Source organism: Tupaia chinensis, unplaced genomic scaffold (genome assembly GCF_000334495.1).
Source record: "Tupaia chinensis unplaced genomic scaffold, TupChi_1.0 Scaffold000081_1, whole genome shotgun sequence".
Lineage (NCBI taxonomy): Eukaryota > Metazoa > Chordata > Mammalia > Scandentia > Tupaiidae > Tupaia > Tupaia belangeri.
Window position 1 is genome coordinate 7,286,953 of NW_006159542.1, and position 16,208 is coordinate 7,303,160.

The 16,208-nt window shown below is 39.1% G+C and overlaps 1 protein-coding gene and 2 pseudogenes across 1 annotated transcript in view; all 3 read left to right on the top strand.

The window, feature by feature from the left end:
* Positions 1-3,517: 3,517 nt before the first annotated feature.
* LOC102479641 (60S ribosomal protein L24 pseudogene) lies at positions 3,518-3,978 on the top strand (annotated as a pseudogene).
* Positions 3,979-9,092: 5,114 nt separating this feature from the next.
* Positions 9,093-9,713, top strand: LOC102498143 (myosin regulatory light polypeptide 9 pseudogene; annotated as a pseudogene).
* A 5,290-nt stretch (positions 9,714-15,003) lies between these two features.
* The window catches only part of PAPPA (pappalysin 1), a 280,168-nt gene continuing 278,963 nt past the window's right edge, over positions 15,004-16,208 (top strand). Inside the window, exon 1 of the mRNA XM_006142815.3 lies at positions 15,004-15,242. Coding sequence (XP_006142877.1) covers positions 15,004-15,242 — 239 coding nt within the window. The remainder of the gene's footprint in view (positions 15,243-16,208) is intronic.

Here is a 16,208-nt window from a genome sequence, read left to right on the forward strand (position 1 = left end):
CCTCTTGGGATCTTGGGCACACATGCACACGCGCCCTGCGTGAGTTCAAGCCGCCGGGTCCAGGACTTGAACCACGGTCGACTACGTGGGAGTCCAGCGACATAGCCATTACACTAACTGCTGGTCCCTTCTTCTTTAATAATTTTTTGAGCTTCTTTATTTCCTAAGACAGAAAGAGAAAAAGAGAGTTACCCTCAATAGGGTCTTGCCATTCCATGACCTATCCCCTGTACCCTTCCAAGGCTTCTAGGTGACCAGGGTGATGGGGCATCCACAAGCATGCTCAGGTACATGTGGAATCTGAACCTGGAGTTTACCCATATGGCTGTCTCTAGTATTATGAACTGGCACCCTAGCACCTGCATCACCATGGCAGCCCAGCTTTCCTCTTCTTTTTAAAAATCCTCCTTCACCTTTGCCTTCTTCACCTCTCGTATTAGTTAAAATTAACTATATATTTTTTGAGGTCCCATGTGACTACATGTGCACCTCTATTGGAGTCATGTTAATGCTTAATTTTACACATTTCTTTTCAAAAGTTGTCTTCCCCTCTAGACTGTAAAGTCTTTGAGGACAAAAACTGCATCCCAGTTGCCTGATATACAATATTTATTAAATTGAAACTGCCCAAACTACCGCTTGGTGTTAAAAAAAATTATACATTCATTCTTAGGTTCTTTCATATTATTAGAAGTTCCATGCACTGAGCATCCAGCCAAAGATAAAAATGAAGCAAATTTCAAGATTTACTCCTTTTCTTCAAGTAGCTCGCTATCTATGGACAGGAGCCCGCTAATTAGACTATATAATTAGTTTCATCATGGAGATCTGAAGAATAATCAAGTGAGGTGAGATTTTTCATTTTCCTGTGCCATCTGGGGATATAGAAAGCATAACTATCAGACATTATGTCATGAACAAAAATACGTATTCAAGCAGGAGATGATCCTATTTATGTTTCTGTGGGACAAAGGCACAGACTAAGGATGAGCTACTGAGATTTAACAAAATCTCAAATTGTCCCTTCAAGGATCAGGTAGTGAGTACAGGGCAGTAGCCAGCATTCTCAGTGGAAGCTGCTAGCCAGTGGCGGTCGGTCCCACCAGGGACTCTATCACCATGAAGAAGGATTCCAAGAGCATATTCAGCCTTTGATGGGCCACCATCTGGAGCTGTCATATTTATTTTCCCCAGGCAATGAAGGTGTTGTTTGGAGCTTATTAATCCAGAAAAATGAAAACAATGAAAGTATATAATTACCTCAAGAATTTACCTGAGTGGAGTGGGAGTTATAATGTTCATGAATAATTTTCCTGGGAGTGTGATAACTCACAGGGAAAATGTGAAGAACATGATAGTCACTCTTCAAGGACAAGAAATACCTATAAAAATGTAACTTAAAATGGCAAATTACCCTTTATAACGATCTTTCTTCCACATTGGAGCAATCTATGACTTCTTGGTCTGGAACCAATCAGAATACAGGACCACTATTTGCAAGAGTCATGTCATTCCTAATTTTGCTATTATTACTATTATAACTGTCACTATTATTATTGACAGCCAGTTGTGCTTACTCAATTTGCTACTGAAATTTCTAGACCCTAAATGTTTAATTAGCATACCCTACCAAAAGATTTAGCTAAACTGATGCAATCTACAGAATGGTGATATAGTACATTGGGCACTTGCATATGACTCAGGGGACTTAGAAATCTTGTCCCCACAAAACCCTGGGTTGATTGGCATCCCCCTCTGTCCCTCCATTTTCTTATCTCTAAAGTAATGATAGGAGCTATTGGACAAGATAAGCTTCTTCTTAGTTCTACCTTTCTTGGCATTTATTATATCCATCAGTTTTATTAGCTCAGCTTCATCTCTTTCAATGAGAATGTTATAATAGAATATTGTAAGACAATCATCAGAGAATTTCATTAGAACATCAAAAATTTCCATCCTGGTTGAAAATAGGGATATGTAGCTGTAAGTTCTGTGGCATTTATAAGGAAAGCCCTATAGTCGAAGATAGTGAGGTTTAATGTTCATCCACATATTGATAATGTTCCTAAAAATAATAACAGCCATGTAAAATAGACTACAGAAAAAATTATTTATACAACTACTATAATCATAAGGTATTAAATCAAGTATACTCATTGTACTTAAGTGGACCCATTGCCATCGTGACCTGGATGAGTACTCAAATTATTAGCATTCATAATTAATTATCATCATCATCATATAGTCATTTCTATCTAGCACTATATTATGTTCAAAAATTTTTTGTATGTGTTTTCTCAGTGGGTAAAGATAGCAAGCAACTCAAGGTTGAGTTCTCATCTGACATATATTAGTTGTGTGAGCTCAAGACAAAATAGCTGTAAAGCTTATGGTGTGGTTAGATGGCATAAAATGTGTGCCTGGTAAATGTGGGGTTTAGTGTGGTCATTTATACAAGACCTGTGAGGTGAACAGGAGAAGAGTTGGATCCAGGTCTCAAGTAACTCATTCACTGGTTCTGTTGTGTAACCCAGCTCTCCTTAGGAATTCCTGAGCCTATGTTTTGTGCTATGAGAGTATGCTAGATAGGAAGGAAGAAAAAAAGGAAGGGAGGGAGGAAACAATGGAAGGAAGTATTTGAGTCCACTAATTCTCTCAATGCTAACCTAATTGCCTGTGCTCCCAAGTAAGGAGCCTGTCATTCTTCACATCTGGATGTCAGCACCTCTTATGAAGATTTTATTATATCAACTAAAATTTAGCCCAATACTGGAAAAGAAACTCAACTTGTATTATAAGAGAGTATGATGCCATATTACATGTCAATGCCTAGACAGGGAATGTGGGGTCATTTTTGTGAACAGACCAAGTACACAAATGCAGGACATTTGCTAAGGAGGTGTCTCAGTGTCATTTCTACATTCTTGGCATAGAGACCCACATAGACCGACATGATGTGACATCAAGCAAAAGACAACTAGAAATTCAGGAATGATACATTTAATCATAACTTACCTTCCTTAGATTACCACCCTTATTCCTTAATAAAAAGTCAAAACTTAAAAATAAGAAATGTAGGCAAGGAAGGAAAGAAAAAAGAAGGAAAAGGAAATGAAAAGGAAGAAGGAAAGGAAAGAAGGGAGAAAAAAAGAGAGGAAAAAAGAAAAGAAAGTGCCAAAGAGTGTCGTTTCTCTTTTTCCTTCATGAAATATAGGCTAAAGATGAATGAGTCCGTTTGGTAGAATGGAATCCTTTGAAATAAATATCTATTGTTGAAATAGCTCCTATAAACATTGTGCAACTTTCTATCATGCAGTGCATTGGCAATGGGCTGAGTGTGGTATGAGATACAGACACCTAACACAGACAGCCACATCTCTATACACACACTGGGTCCCAGGCACTGTGCCAGGGGCTTTAGTGCAATACCTCATTTGTGCCTCACAATAACACTGCAAAGTGGGGAATTTTAAGCCTATTCAAAGATGAGAAAACAGATCTTACCTCTTGACCCGGAGCCACAGCCATGAAGGTTGAGCTGTGCAGTTTCTGCAGGGACAAGATCTACCCCAGGACCGACGGGAAGGTTTTCCAATTTCTTAATGCAAGATGCGAGTCAGCATTCCTTTCCAAGGGGAATCCTCGGCAAATAAACTAGACTGTTCTCTACAGGAGAAAGCACAAAAATGGGCACTCGGAAGAAATTCAAAAGAATAGGACCCGCCATGCAGTCCAACTCCAGAGGGTGATCGCTGGTGCATTTCTTGCTGATATCATGGCCGAAAGCAACCAAAAACCTGAAGTTAGAAAGGCTCAGCAAGAACAAGCTATCAGGGCTGCCAAGGAAGCAAAAAAGGCTAAGCAAGCATCTAAAAGACAGCAATGGCTGCTGCTAAGGCTCCCACAAAGGCAGCACCTAAGCAAAAGATTGTGAAGCCTGTGAAGGTTTCTGCTCCCAGAGTTGGTGGAAAATGCTAATTTAGAATATCAGATTTTACAATAAAGATCTAACTATATTTTAAAAATTAAAAAAAAAAGATGAGAAAACAAAAGACTGAAGAGGAAGCAGAGATAACTACACATTGTAAGTGATGGAGTCAGGATTTAAACCCATACACGCTGTTTTTCATACACAAAACTTCTCCAGGCTGTCACATCCTGCCTGGACAGAAAGGACATTTACACAGACTACAAAGCTAGGGAGCTGCCTCTGCTGGAATACTCCCTTATGCAAGCACTTTGAGTGTTTTGGATCTGGGTGGCATTGTTTTTATAACCACACTCTGTGATGTGAGGAGGCAGTTATTTCCATTTCTCTACTGGTGAGACTGAGGTGCAGATGGATAGAGTGGATGGCAGGGAGCGAATGGCAGGACAGCTGCTCAAATGTTCAAGGATATGTCCTTGGGAGTTAGCCTTGAGGTTGAAGTAGTGTGGGTCTGTTTTTTTCCTTTCTAATGACTGACATGAGAGGTATTAATGAAGATTAGCTAGAAGCAAAATCTCTGTAGTCAACTGGCTGTGGCTGAAATCTTCTCATAATCTTCAGTGAGTCAGATAGCCTCCCCTGGTAAGACTGAAGTGCCTCATCCAGAAACTATGGTAAAGAATTGTGCTTATTTCAAATGAGTACTGAGAAGATTTGATGTTTTTAAGTTTAGCAGAGTACACTTGTTTTAGGAAGCACTATAGAAATTTTTAGTTATGACATCATCATGATCATCATCATCATACTTTATTGCCTAGCAGCAATGGAAACCTGCATTAGCCAGCCAAGGAAGAGCAGACACATGAATCAAGATGTACATGAGAAATCCTAGGATCACCATCTCTTACCTGTTTCAGTCCAGGTCAGTTACTGAATCCCCTGAGCTTCAAGATCCTCATTTCTAAAGTGAAGCTAATAAAGAGTCTTGCTGTCTCAGGCCCTAGCAGGGAGGTCTTGATTTTCAAATGACATCATAGAAGACAAAACTTTTTTTTTTTTTTTGCAAAGTTTAAAGTAGACTGGATATAGAGTTCGTGTTGCTAATTCACCTTTGAGTATTTTCCTCTTTTCTTAACAACTGAAATATACTTCCATTGTGAAGATACAAGGCAAAGCAAAAGTTCCCTTGACTCATTCCTATTTGCTTGCCCTGGTCTCTCCCAATCTCTTCCCCAAGAGGTCACCCAATATGTATTATCCAAATCCCGTTTCTATTATACTTGGTTTGTTGTTAGTTAATGTTTTGTTTTTCCAATAAAATACATTGCACACTAGTTAAGGGATGGGTTTAGGACCCAAACTGCCTGAGTTTGAATTGCCGATCTATCATATTTTAACAATGTGGATAAGCTGTTTTTCCTCTCTGGGTGAATTTCCTCCTCTGTAAAGTAAGAGCACTAACTCAGGCCTTTGTTGTGGGGACTACACAGGTTAAACCAGCACCCAGCACTTAGTGGCCCTCAGTACATCCTCATTAGTATTATTTCTAGACAGGCAAACTCATGAAGAGATGGGTCACACTTGAATCCTTGACATTTAATCTACTTTCTGGTATTTAATGAATGATTAATACATATTTCTTAAATACTAAAAGAAAAGAATACGGCCTAATTTTTATTCAAGGATACTGCTGAAGAGTGTGTGTGTGTGTGGGGGGGGGGGGGTAGATTTAGCAGAATGACTATTAAAACAAAAATAGCTCAGATTATTCTAGTGTTTAGTATGTATCAGTCAAGCTCCGTATATTTAGTGCATATTATCTCATTTAATCTTCACAGAATCCCTAAACAATGAATGTTGTTATGACTGCCTTCACCACAGCAGTGAGTAAACTGAGACATGGACAGGTGAAGACTCCTACACATGGTCATACAGCCAGGATTCAAACTCAGTCAGTGTGGGCCCAGCAAGGGCACTTTTCATTTCTCTCAAACCCTGCCTGTTTATCTATAAGCACATAATTGACTTCACAAGAAGATGTGGAGTAACTTGGGCTACTTGAGTAATAACTGCCCAAGTTTCCTACTTACCTCTCTGAGTTGGTAGTGCTTGCTCTCACCCCTCTGATTGGAGAATACCATGATACAGGACATAAAAATGTGTCAATATTACCTCTGAGCCAATATGTGCACTTTCAGAAAGGGGCTGAGACCACTCAGCCTGACTGGCTGAGTGAAGTCACTGTTCAGAGAGCCACTTCTGACCTCAGAGTCCATTTCACTTCTAGAGCTAGCCCACCACTCTGAATGGTGCTAAACAGTGCTGAGGAAGAACTCTAGAATGCTGATAAGCATCAGGGAAGAACTGAGTGGTAAGGATTCTTAGAGAAATACATCATCTAAACTCTTTTTCTTTTCTTTTCTTTTCTTTTCTTTTCTTTTTTTAAGAGAGGTCTTTGTTATAGGGTGCATGTGCTCGCAGGAGGAGAGACAGTGAAAGACAGACAGACAGAAAGTGAGAAATCTCCCCCACAGGGTAATGGCCAGGCCACAATCTCTTCTCCTGTCTTCTCTTTGGACTTTTGGGCATGCATGCACACGCGCCCAGCATGAGTTTCAAGCCACGGGGTCCAGGACTTGAACCACGGTTGACTACATGGAAATCCAGCGAGGTAACTATTATGCCATCTGCTGGTCCCTTCATCTGGGGTCTTAATAATATTTCCATTGGAATCAGGATGGTGATTATTAGTCCTGTAAATAAGATGTGAAACTGGATGTAAACATAGGCTAATGTTCAGAATCATTTAATAACAAGAGATCACAGACACCAATCAATCAGAAAGGACGTTGGCCCTACAAAATAGAAAAGAGAATGATCCTAAAGTACAGTTGTACCAGGAACACAGATACTGGCTATCAGACCAGATACTAGGTCATTTTTTACATGCAATATTTTTAACAGATTCTCCAAAGGGAATGAAAGTAAAGGACTTATCTAAGGCAACATAGAAATATAGTGGCAGCAATGCAAACAGAGCCTTAACCCTTACCTCCTACAAGAGATAGTCAATCAATCTAGTCTATCCCATGGTCCTTATTAAACAAACAAGAAAAGATCCAAGTGTGAGTTGATCATTGCTCCACATGACAAGGTACAGGAAATTTAAATGTCCCTTTCTTTGAAGGAGCACAAATAATTCCCCATATATTATTTAGAAGCATTTTCTAAAGTTATTATTATGTATTAACTGTTCCAAATTAGTGTTCTTATATATACTCCAAGTCAGTCCAGGATCTATATTCTCCCAAGATTAAGTGCCATTTTGTCTTAGTGTTCATTTTGATAGCACTGCACAGTGATTGACTGACCTTTCTGTGGAGGGCTGGCCACTGCTGGTTCCCTGTATCACTGAGTTTAGGTACTGCACAGTATTTTTCAGTTATCTGGGAAAATTTTTCAAATTATCCATTGCTATCTGGGAAAAATTTTCAAATTATCCATTGCTATAGTTTATCACAAAGAATAATTATACAGACTTTGGAGCTGTCATATCTGATTTTTGGTTGTTACAAATTCAAGCAGTCCTGCAAAGCTATTTTTCTCCTCTGTAACAGGAAGATGGTCATATTATCTGCCTCTGGATGTTGTTACAAACATTAAATAATATAACATATAAGCACCATATCGAAGCAAGCAATAAATGTAAACTATTACTAATAACAACCTTTTTTTTTTTTTTTGAGAGGATTTTGCTATAGGGCGCACATGCTTGCCAGAAAGACAGAGAGACAGAAAGTGAGAAATCACCCCCCAGGGGGGATGGCCACACCATAATCCCTTCTCCTCCATTCTCCTCTTGGGATCTTGGGCATGCACGCACATGCGCCCAGCGTGATTTTAAGCCACCAGGTCTGGGACTCGAACTGCGGTCGACTACATGAGAGTTCAGTGACATAGCCATTACACCAACTGCTGGTCCCAATAATGATCATTTTTAAGAGTGAAAGACTATGCTAGACAGCTAACCAGATCTTAGCACAGTGTTAAGCAGGTAATTGATAAATAATTGTTGAATGAATAAACAAAGTATCATTCCCTGCAATAAGTGACACACCATTTTAGAAGAAAGCATAATGGTTTGGGAACCAGAAAATTAAGGAATTCTTACTTGGGCATGGTTTGAGTATGTGCCTTTGAGAGAGTCATTTTGCCTCTGTGGACCTTTATTTTTAAAGTGAGAGTGCTAACAAACAAAAGCCAATGGGCCATTGTGGTGGATACTAACATCATCATCCTCGTGCACCATCAAGCTAAGGTTCTGTCCACACAACAAGGAAAGCAGCAACACAAGGCTGTGTATGGTAGTGCTGATTGAATGGGTTGGGAATTAGACATGAGAGAGTTTTAGAGGAGAAGGAGATTAATTCCAACTGGTGGAGGGCATGAGGGAGGCTTCCTCTGAAAGAGCCAAGATTTTCTTTAACTGTATTTTAAGAATTTGAAGGGCTCAAGCTAAGATGAGAGGGGAGAAGTATGACATTATTCTCAATATCACAAATAGCTGGGGAAAATGGAAGTCCCATGGAGTCCCCAACAAATGTTTATTAAACTCCTATTCTCACAAAACAGAGGGTAAACCCCAGAAAGATCATGAAGGGCAAAAAACTCAGGTTTTCTCTTCAAGAAATTCAGTAAATCATAGCAAGGAAGAGAAAGTTCTGAATCCAACAATATAGGAGAGAAAATAAAAGCTAAATAAGCAGCTTTAATATCTTTGTTTTAATCATTAATCAAGAACAATATTATCAATACAGTGACATTTGCACTAAATAGGAATAAAAACACATAGGTTAGAGTTCTGGTGTGAACACTATCTTCGAGGTAGGCAATTTGGGGTAAATTGCTCCTCCTTTTTGGAGTTCAGTGTCCTCATCTTTTCAAATGGACTATAATTGTATCAGTTTAATCTATATGCTAGAGTTGAAAATTGCAAAAGACACATCAGCAATAAAAATGACTCCCCTGTGCTGAACACCTACTGTGTGTTAGACACTGTACTCATCTTTTCAAACTACTATTGGAGAGAGGCCAGAAGTATTGATTTTTAGCGGCTCTTGGGTAGAAGGGTGGTGATAACCAGTGAGGAGATCATTGAACTGTTTGGATTCTCGTGGCCGTGCAGGGATTTAACTACCACCATGTCGAGCAAAAGGGCAAAGACCAAGACCACCAAAAAGTGCCCTCAGCACGCAACATCCAACGTGTTTGCCATGTTTGACCAGTCACAGATTCAGGAGTTTAAAGAGGCCTTCAACATGATTGATCAGAACAGAGATGGTTTCATCAACAATGAGGATTTACATGATATGCTCACCTCACTGGGGAAGAATCCAACCGATGAGTACCTGGATGCCATGATGAATGAGGCTCCAGGCCCCATCAATTTCACCATGTTTCTTACAATGTTTGGTGAGAAGCTAAATGGCACAGATCCAGAAGATGTCATCAGAAATGCTTTTGCTTGCTTTGATGAAGAAGCAACTGGCACCATTCAGGAGGACGACCTGAGGGAGCTGCTGACCACAATGGGGGACCGTTTTACAGACGAAGTGGACGAGCTGTACTGAGAAGGACCTATTGACAAAAAAGGGAATTTCAATTACATCGAGTTCACACGCATCCTTAAACATGGAGCAAAAGACAAAGATGACTGAGAGAACTTCAAATTCCAGCCAAACGTTCCTTATTGCCACTCTGGGTATTTCTGAGATTTTCTCTTGCATTCCCTTAGCTTTACAGCTTTTGCCTTTCTTGTTGTGTTTATTCTCAGCCATTTTGGGGCACATGTATCTTTATAATCAAACTGGAAATGGGACTTTTTGTCATTTTCAGAGCAGAAAATAGGGTAATTTACCAGCTTTCCTTTCTTTCAATAATTGCAGTCTTCACAGAGTCAATATATTTTTTCAAAAAAAGTTATTCATGCAATTTTTTCTGAACAATAATTAAACTTTATTATAAAATAAAAAAAAAAAAACTACTATTGGAGAAAAAGTAAAGTAATGTTTATCCAACACTCAACCTAATTTAGTTGCTGGAAGAATATGGGTTGTGTCCATGCATGGAATACAGTGTTCAACAGGTCATGTTATTTTTAATTCATATAGAGTCCACCAGAAATTCAGCAATGCTGGATTAGTTTCCTGCGGAAAGGTTTTCTCTGAAGAACAATTAATTGCGTGCCCTCAGTCTCAGCTGATGTAAAAAGTGGTCAACTGGAAAGTGATTCTGTAATTTCTGAAAAATAAAAGAGAGTTGAAAGCACTGTCCATTATGTGACTTAAGACCTCTTCTCAAATAAGCCACACAATACATTTGTCCTGGAATTAAGCGGAAGAGGTTATCAAATGTTTTATTTTCCTATCAACAAAACATGGTGAAACATCTGAATGAAGAGAATGTCCACCATTGCCCATATATAATTTCTCACAAAGGTTCCTCTTCCACGAGATTATAGGACTATTTTCCTGATTCCAATTGAAAACAATAGAAAGATTAAAGGTGGATTAGAGACAGGTCAGCCAAGCAGTTAAGAATATGGACTTTGGAGTGAGATAGACTTCGGTTGAAACGTGCGATAGAATCCAGCCAACGTTCTTTTCATCTCATTATTTCAAGCTTCATTTTAATCTAAAAAATGGGAATAATAAGTAAAACTGCAAATTTTAGCTCTCAAGGTTAAATGAAATAATATATGTAACCCATCAGAATAGCATCTGTATAAATTATTGCTTAATTATTATTATCATTAGAGTGAGAAAATCAAATTTACAAAATATGTTTCTTACAGAAATTAAAATACAAAAAAGCACAGTCAACCAGTGGTCTTCATTTTCAATTAAAATGCTAGATTTAAAATGCCGTGGTCACCTGAGATGAACAAACTGGGGCTCCTTGGGGTGCATCAAAGAACCCAGGTTAGAAACCGGAAGTTTCTGTTTTAGCTTCCTAGTCATAAGCTTGCAGAAAGACTAAGAGAAGACTCCAGTGGATTAAAGAGTCACCCACTACTGAACGTAAAATTTCAAAACATACAGAAGAAAATTCCATGAGCTCCACTTCCCACTGCAAAGATCCTGAACCCTCACTTCCCTACCTCCACCTAGGAAAACAAGAAGATTGCCAGCTCTCGTGCTTCGTGGTTCTAGATTCAGAAAAGAAATGATTAAATCACAGAATTAATTTCTTTCTTTCAGAAGGATCCTAGAGATGCTCAAAAGTACTCTGAAAATAAATTTATTTTTAAATATTTAAGAAGATAAAAGGATAGACAGAAAAGTATGGAGCGATTCAGACGAACTTGAGTTCAAACTTAACCAGCTAGTGTCACGAAAAGTTAAAAACTGAGCACAGTGTCTAATACATAGTAGGTAATCAAAATGGGGGTGGAGTCGGTAATACTGCTAGCATATTTATTATAATTGTCAACTTTGGCATGTAGGTTAGATTAATACAATTAAACTACTGTTGGGGATAAAGTGAAGCAGCTAATGTTTATCTAACACCCACTGACATATGTACTCATCACTGTGCAAAATGATATCCGCGTCTTCATCTCCCAGATAACCCCTGAAATCTATAAAAATGAAAAGTGAGATTTTAAAAGTTAAGTGATTTTTCCTAGCCCCTGGGGTTAATACAGAGCATACTAGGTCTGGATTGGCTGCAGTTACTTACTTAGTCTCTCTAGTTTATGTTTTTCCTACTGTGAGATTGGATGGTTATTAGACCTCTTTGAAAGGCTTGATGTAAGGATCAGATGGGATTGTTCTAATAAAAAGCACTTAAATATTACTTAGAACATAGCACATATTCAATAAATGTAAGTTATTATTAGAATTGTTATTCAGCAAAAGTAGGATTTGAACCCAAGGTATTTTGCTCCAAAGCTCATATTTCTTCTAGAGACCTTTACCTGATTAGCTGTGAATATCATCTACCTGTCCAGGTGTCCACAGATGCATCATCAGAGGCTGAGAAAATGAAGAAATTAAATTAATTATCTATTCAGAACTAATATGTTCATAGCACCATAACTGGCACAAGAAGAGAAACAAAAAAGCTACATAAATATGTAAATATATACATTAAGTTATACAAAGCACTTGGCTAGGCATTTGGGGAAGCACATGGAACAAAGTTTTCTTCCCAGAGGGCAAAGACACACAAGCAGGTATGTAACTAAGTGTAGTAGTTTGCTTTGGGGATGTACTGATAGAAATTCAGAGGGAGTTCTATGAAAACCCAGAGGAGGGAGCCCTTCAGGCTCATGGAGGAGGAGTAGGATTCTTGGAAGTTTTTCTTAGCAGGTGTCAGAACTGTCCCTTGAAGATTCTTGCCCTAGAAAGATTCTAATCCTGGAGAAAAGACACAAACAGGACACCAAGAACAATGTAAGATCCTATCTCATTGAGCTCCAGATTCGGCAAGACAGACAACTTGCCCTAAGAATTCTAAGATGAAAAACTAATCCCTCTGGCTGAGAGTAAGAAGAACATAGGGCTCTGGCTCCAGAGGAAAGCTGACAAAAAAGCCCAGAGGGCCATAAACTTAGATCTGTGGAAAAGAAGAGCAGGGTGCTCATTTATTGAGACCTACTATGTCTTACACCCACCTATTTAATCTCCATGACAACTCCATGATAAGGTCACTAAGACTCAGAGAAATTAAGCAACTTGGTGAAGGTCGTAGGGACCCAGGTCAGGGTGACTCTGAAATGTGTACTTTGAACCATCCTCAACCGTTCAAATCCTTCTCAATTCTTAGGGCTCCACTTTAATGTCACTCTCCTAACTTCCAATAGAACCTTATGCCTTCCCTGACAAAATACTTGGCTTTGAGTTATTGCCAAGTAAAATAGATGTTCAAGGAGTGTATCCCAAGAATAAAAGAATAGAGCAAAAGTAGTTTTAGTACAAAAATATCCAGAAATTTAAGGGAGTCCCTGGGGATGACTAGATGGGATGTCTAGATAAAAAAATGTTACCATAATCCAAGAATTTAGGGTTTCATTATATTTTAAATTTGGAAGTCATCCAAGGAATTTCTAACTCTTTGGTTTTTTTGTTTGTTTGTTTGTTTTTCTGTTATTTTCTTTTTTTCATTTTACATAACAGGAAACTGAGATCCAAAAATCCCACACGGGTCAAAATTAGATCCCAAATAGTCACCTGGCTTTTACATGATTGCACTTTTACTGTAAAAGATGAAAAGAGAGAGAATATATACGTGAAAACTCAAGTGATGAAGGAAAAAAGGGATAGCAGCTTACGATCTATTATTTTATTGCAAATTAATTAAAAAGCTCACGGGTAGATTAATTATTAGAAAGGGTCATGAGCCAAAGGTTATAATCCATCTAATTCTGTGAACTCATTTATTTATTTATTTTTGGAGAGGTTTTTGCTACAGGCGCGTGCACTTGCCAGACAGACAGAGACAGAGAGACAGAAAGCGAGAAATCACCCCCCAGGGGGTATGGCCACACTGCAATCCCTTCTCTTCCATTCTCCTCTTGGGACTTAGGCATGCACGCACATGTGCCCAGCGTGAGTTTAAGCCACCGGGTCCGGGACTCGAACTGCAGTCAACTACGTGGGAGTCCTGCAACATAGCCATTACGCTAACTGCTGGCCCCTGTGAACTCATTTAATAACAAGCAAATACCTACATAAACAAACATTTTTTGTGCGTACATAAAGCATTAAAGTGGTTTGAGGACAAAACAGTAAATGTATATTCAATGAAGAGATGAGTTGGGAACCAGCAGTTAGCGTAATGGCTATGTTGCAGGACTCCCACGTAGTTGACTGCAGTTCGAGTCCCGGACCTGGTGGCTTAAAACTCACACCGGGCGCGTGTGCGTGCGTGCCCAAGATCCCAAGAGGAGAATGGAGAAGGGATTGCGATGTGACCATCTCCCCTGGGGGGGGGGGTGATTTCTCGCTTTCTGTCTCTCTCTGTCTGGCAAGCGCACACGCCCTATAGGGGAAACCTCTCAAAAAAACAAAAACAAAAAAAAAAAAAGATGAGTTTAAGGCTTTACCAAATGCTCCCAACACATTTAAGGGGTGAGGTCAAGAAGCCTGAGGAACCTACATGACCTGGACTTTGTCCTTTCTCTTTTCCTGCTAGTCACAGGGAAAAAATAAGTTGGCATTTTGTTCTTGACAACCACAGTAAAATTACTAGTATTAATATATTATTTTTATAGTTTACCAAGTATTATAGCCTAGAGCATAGTTTGTTCTCAAAATAAATTTGTGAAGTAGTTATTTCCATTTTAAAGGTAGGAAAATAGAAGGAGGGGCAGCAAGGGCAAGGTGGTTAAGATGCTGGATTCCCATAGGACCGACCAATCAACCAACCCTTGTTGGAGTCCAGGACCTGGTAGCTTCCTTTCTCACATTCCCTCCCTCTCTTTCTCTCTGTCTCTCTCTGGTCAAATAAAAAAGAAGAAGAAGAAGAAGAATAAATAAAAATAAGTAATTCTTTTTTTAAAAAAAGAAACAAAATAGAAGGGTAGGAAGAGAAAGAGACTTGGGGGCAGCTGACATGTGCTGGGGTGAGTAGACACTAGAACTGAAAGTCTTGAGTTCAATTCCTAATCAGAGGGTGGGTAAATCCCAAATGTCTAGAAATATTCAAAACCATTGTGTATGATGATTTAAAAGCCCCCTGGAATCTAATATACTTTCCCAAACCCCTAAGCGCCCCAATTGAAGTGAGCCAGTAGTCAAGCCTCTCTTGGGGAAAAAGGGAGATTTTGAATTATATAATTTATGTAGTTCAAAATAGCTCTCTTTTCATTGAATAGCAACCTGATGACTTTTATAGGTGACTTGGAATTGCAGAAAGTGAAAGATTTGTTTAGGGAAATTCCTTATTCATGGCATTAAGCACTCTGAGATCCTCTTTCTCCCAGCCAGTCTCTGGAAACACATTCAGGATATAGTGCCATTTTCATTTTATAACTGAGAAACTGAGTTCAAACATTCTTGGCGTAAGACGGTATGCAAATTCTTCCCAAACCAGAAAGATCTGACTCTGGGATCTCCCGGTTTCAGAACCGTGCCATAATCCCTGCATACCACATTCCAGCTTTTATAGAGGGGATGTCTGAGTCATTTGCTCATCCTACAACTCTACATACTTTCACCAACACATATTCTCCACTGGTTTTCTCTTCCCCCAATGCCTGTAGCAATGATTCCAGCTCTCAGGAACACGGGGGAGATAAAGTCGCAAATTAGTAGAGTTCATTCACCTCAGCCTTCCAGCACACTGTCCACACACACACCTCACATAGCATATTTTTTTCTTACTACAGTATTTGAACAAATTGGTAACTGATAATTTGTAATCCACCACAACTAAAGCATTTTGACTTATTAAACACTTGGAGAAAAAGAAGAACTGTTTTGCCATAAGGGGGAGCTTTTGAGTTCCATAAAGTGGGGGAAAAAAATAAGAAAAAAAAGAAAGCACATGTATATCCCAGTTCAAAAACATCTACATAGCAGCCAATGGTCATATTCTTACCTGAGACTTGAACAATGTCAGAGGACCTGTATTCCTTAGGCTGAAAAAAATTAGACCAATTAATAGTTTTCTCTCATTTTTAATAGAAACTTAAAACAATTTCTAACAGCCAACAGAATGTTTTTAAGAGTATGGGGGGGAAATTCAGAGACCCAGTTGTGCTGGAGTCTATCTGCTTAGAAGTAGATACCCTGACCAATGTCTTTCTTCTGTTTTTCATCTGATGATTCCATGAGGATTTAGGGAACAACATTTGGGTTAGCTAAAGCCGGCAGCATGGGGGCTCAGGGAGAGAGGGACCGTTTATCATTGCATAACTTTGAGGACATTCTGAAAGGGAAAAGGGAAAACAGAAACAACAGAGAAGTCAAGAGAGAGGGTTTTTAGCAAAAGGGAGAGAGGAAGGGGGAGGGGGAGGGAGAGGGAGAAGGAGAGGGAGAGGAGAAAGGGAGGGAGAAAAGAGCAGAGAGAGAGAGAATTTTTAAAAAATCAAAGAATCAAGTTTCAAGACTCTTTATGTGCTACAAAAAGGGATGAGGTTTACCAGCAAAGTGCGAAAGGGATCCTGAGAGAAGAAATAGATTTTTCTCCCGCCAGGAGAAAAAAATAATAATAATAATGAGTGGGGGGTGGTGAAGAACGGGAAAAAAGCGAGCAAACAAAACAAAAACGGGAA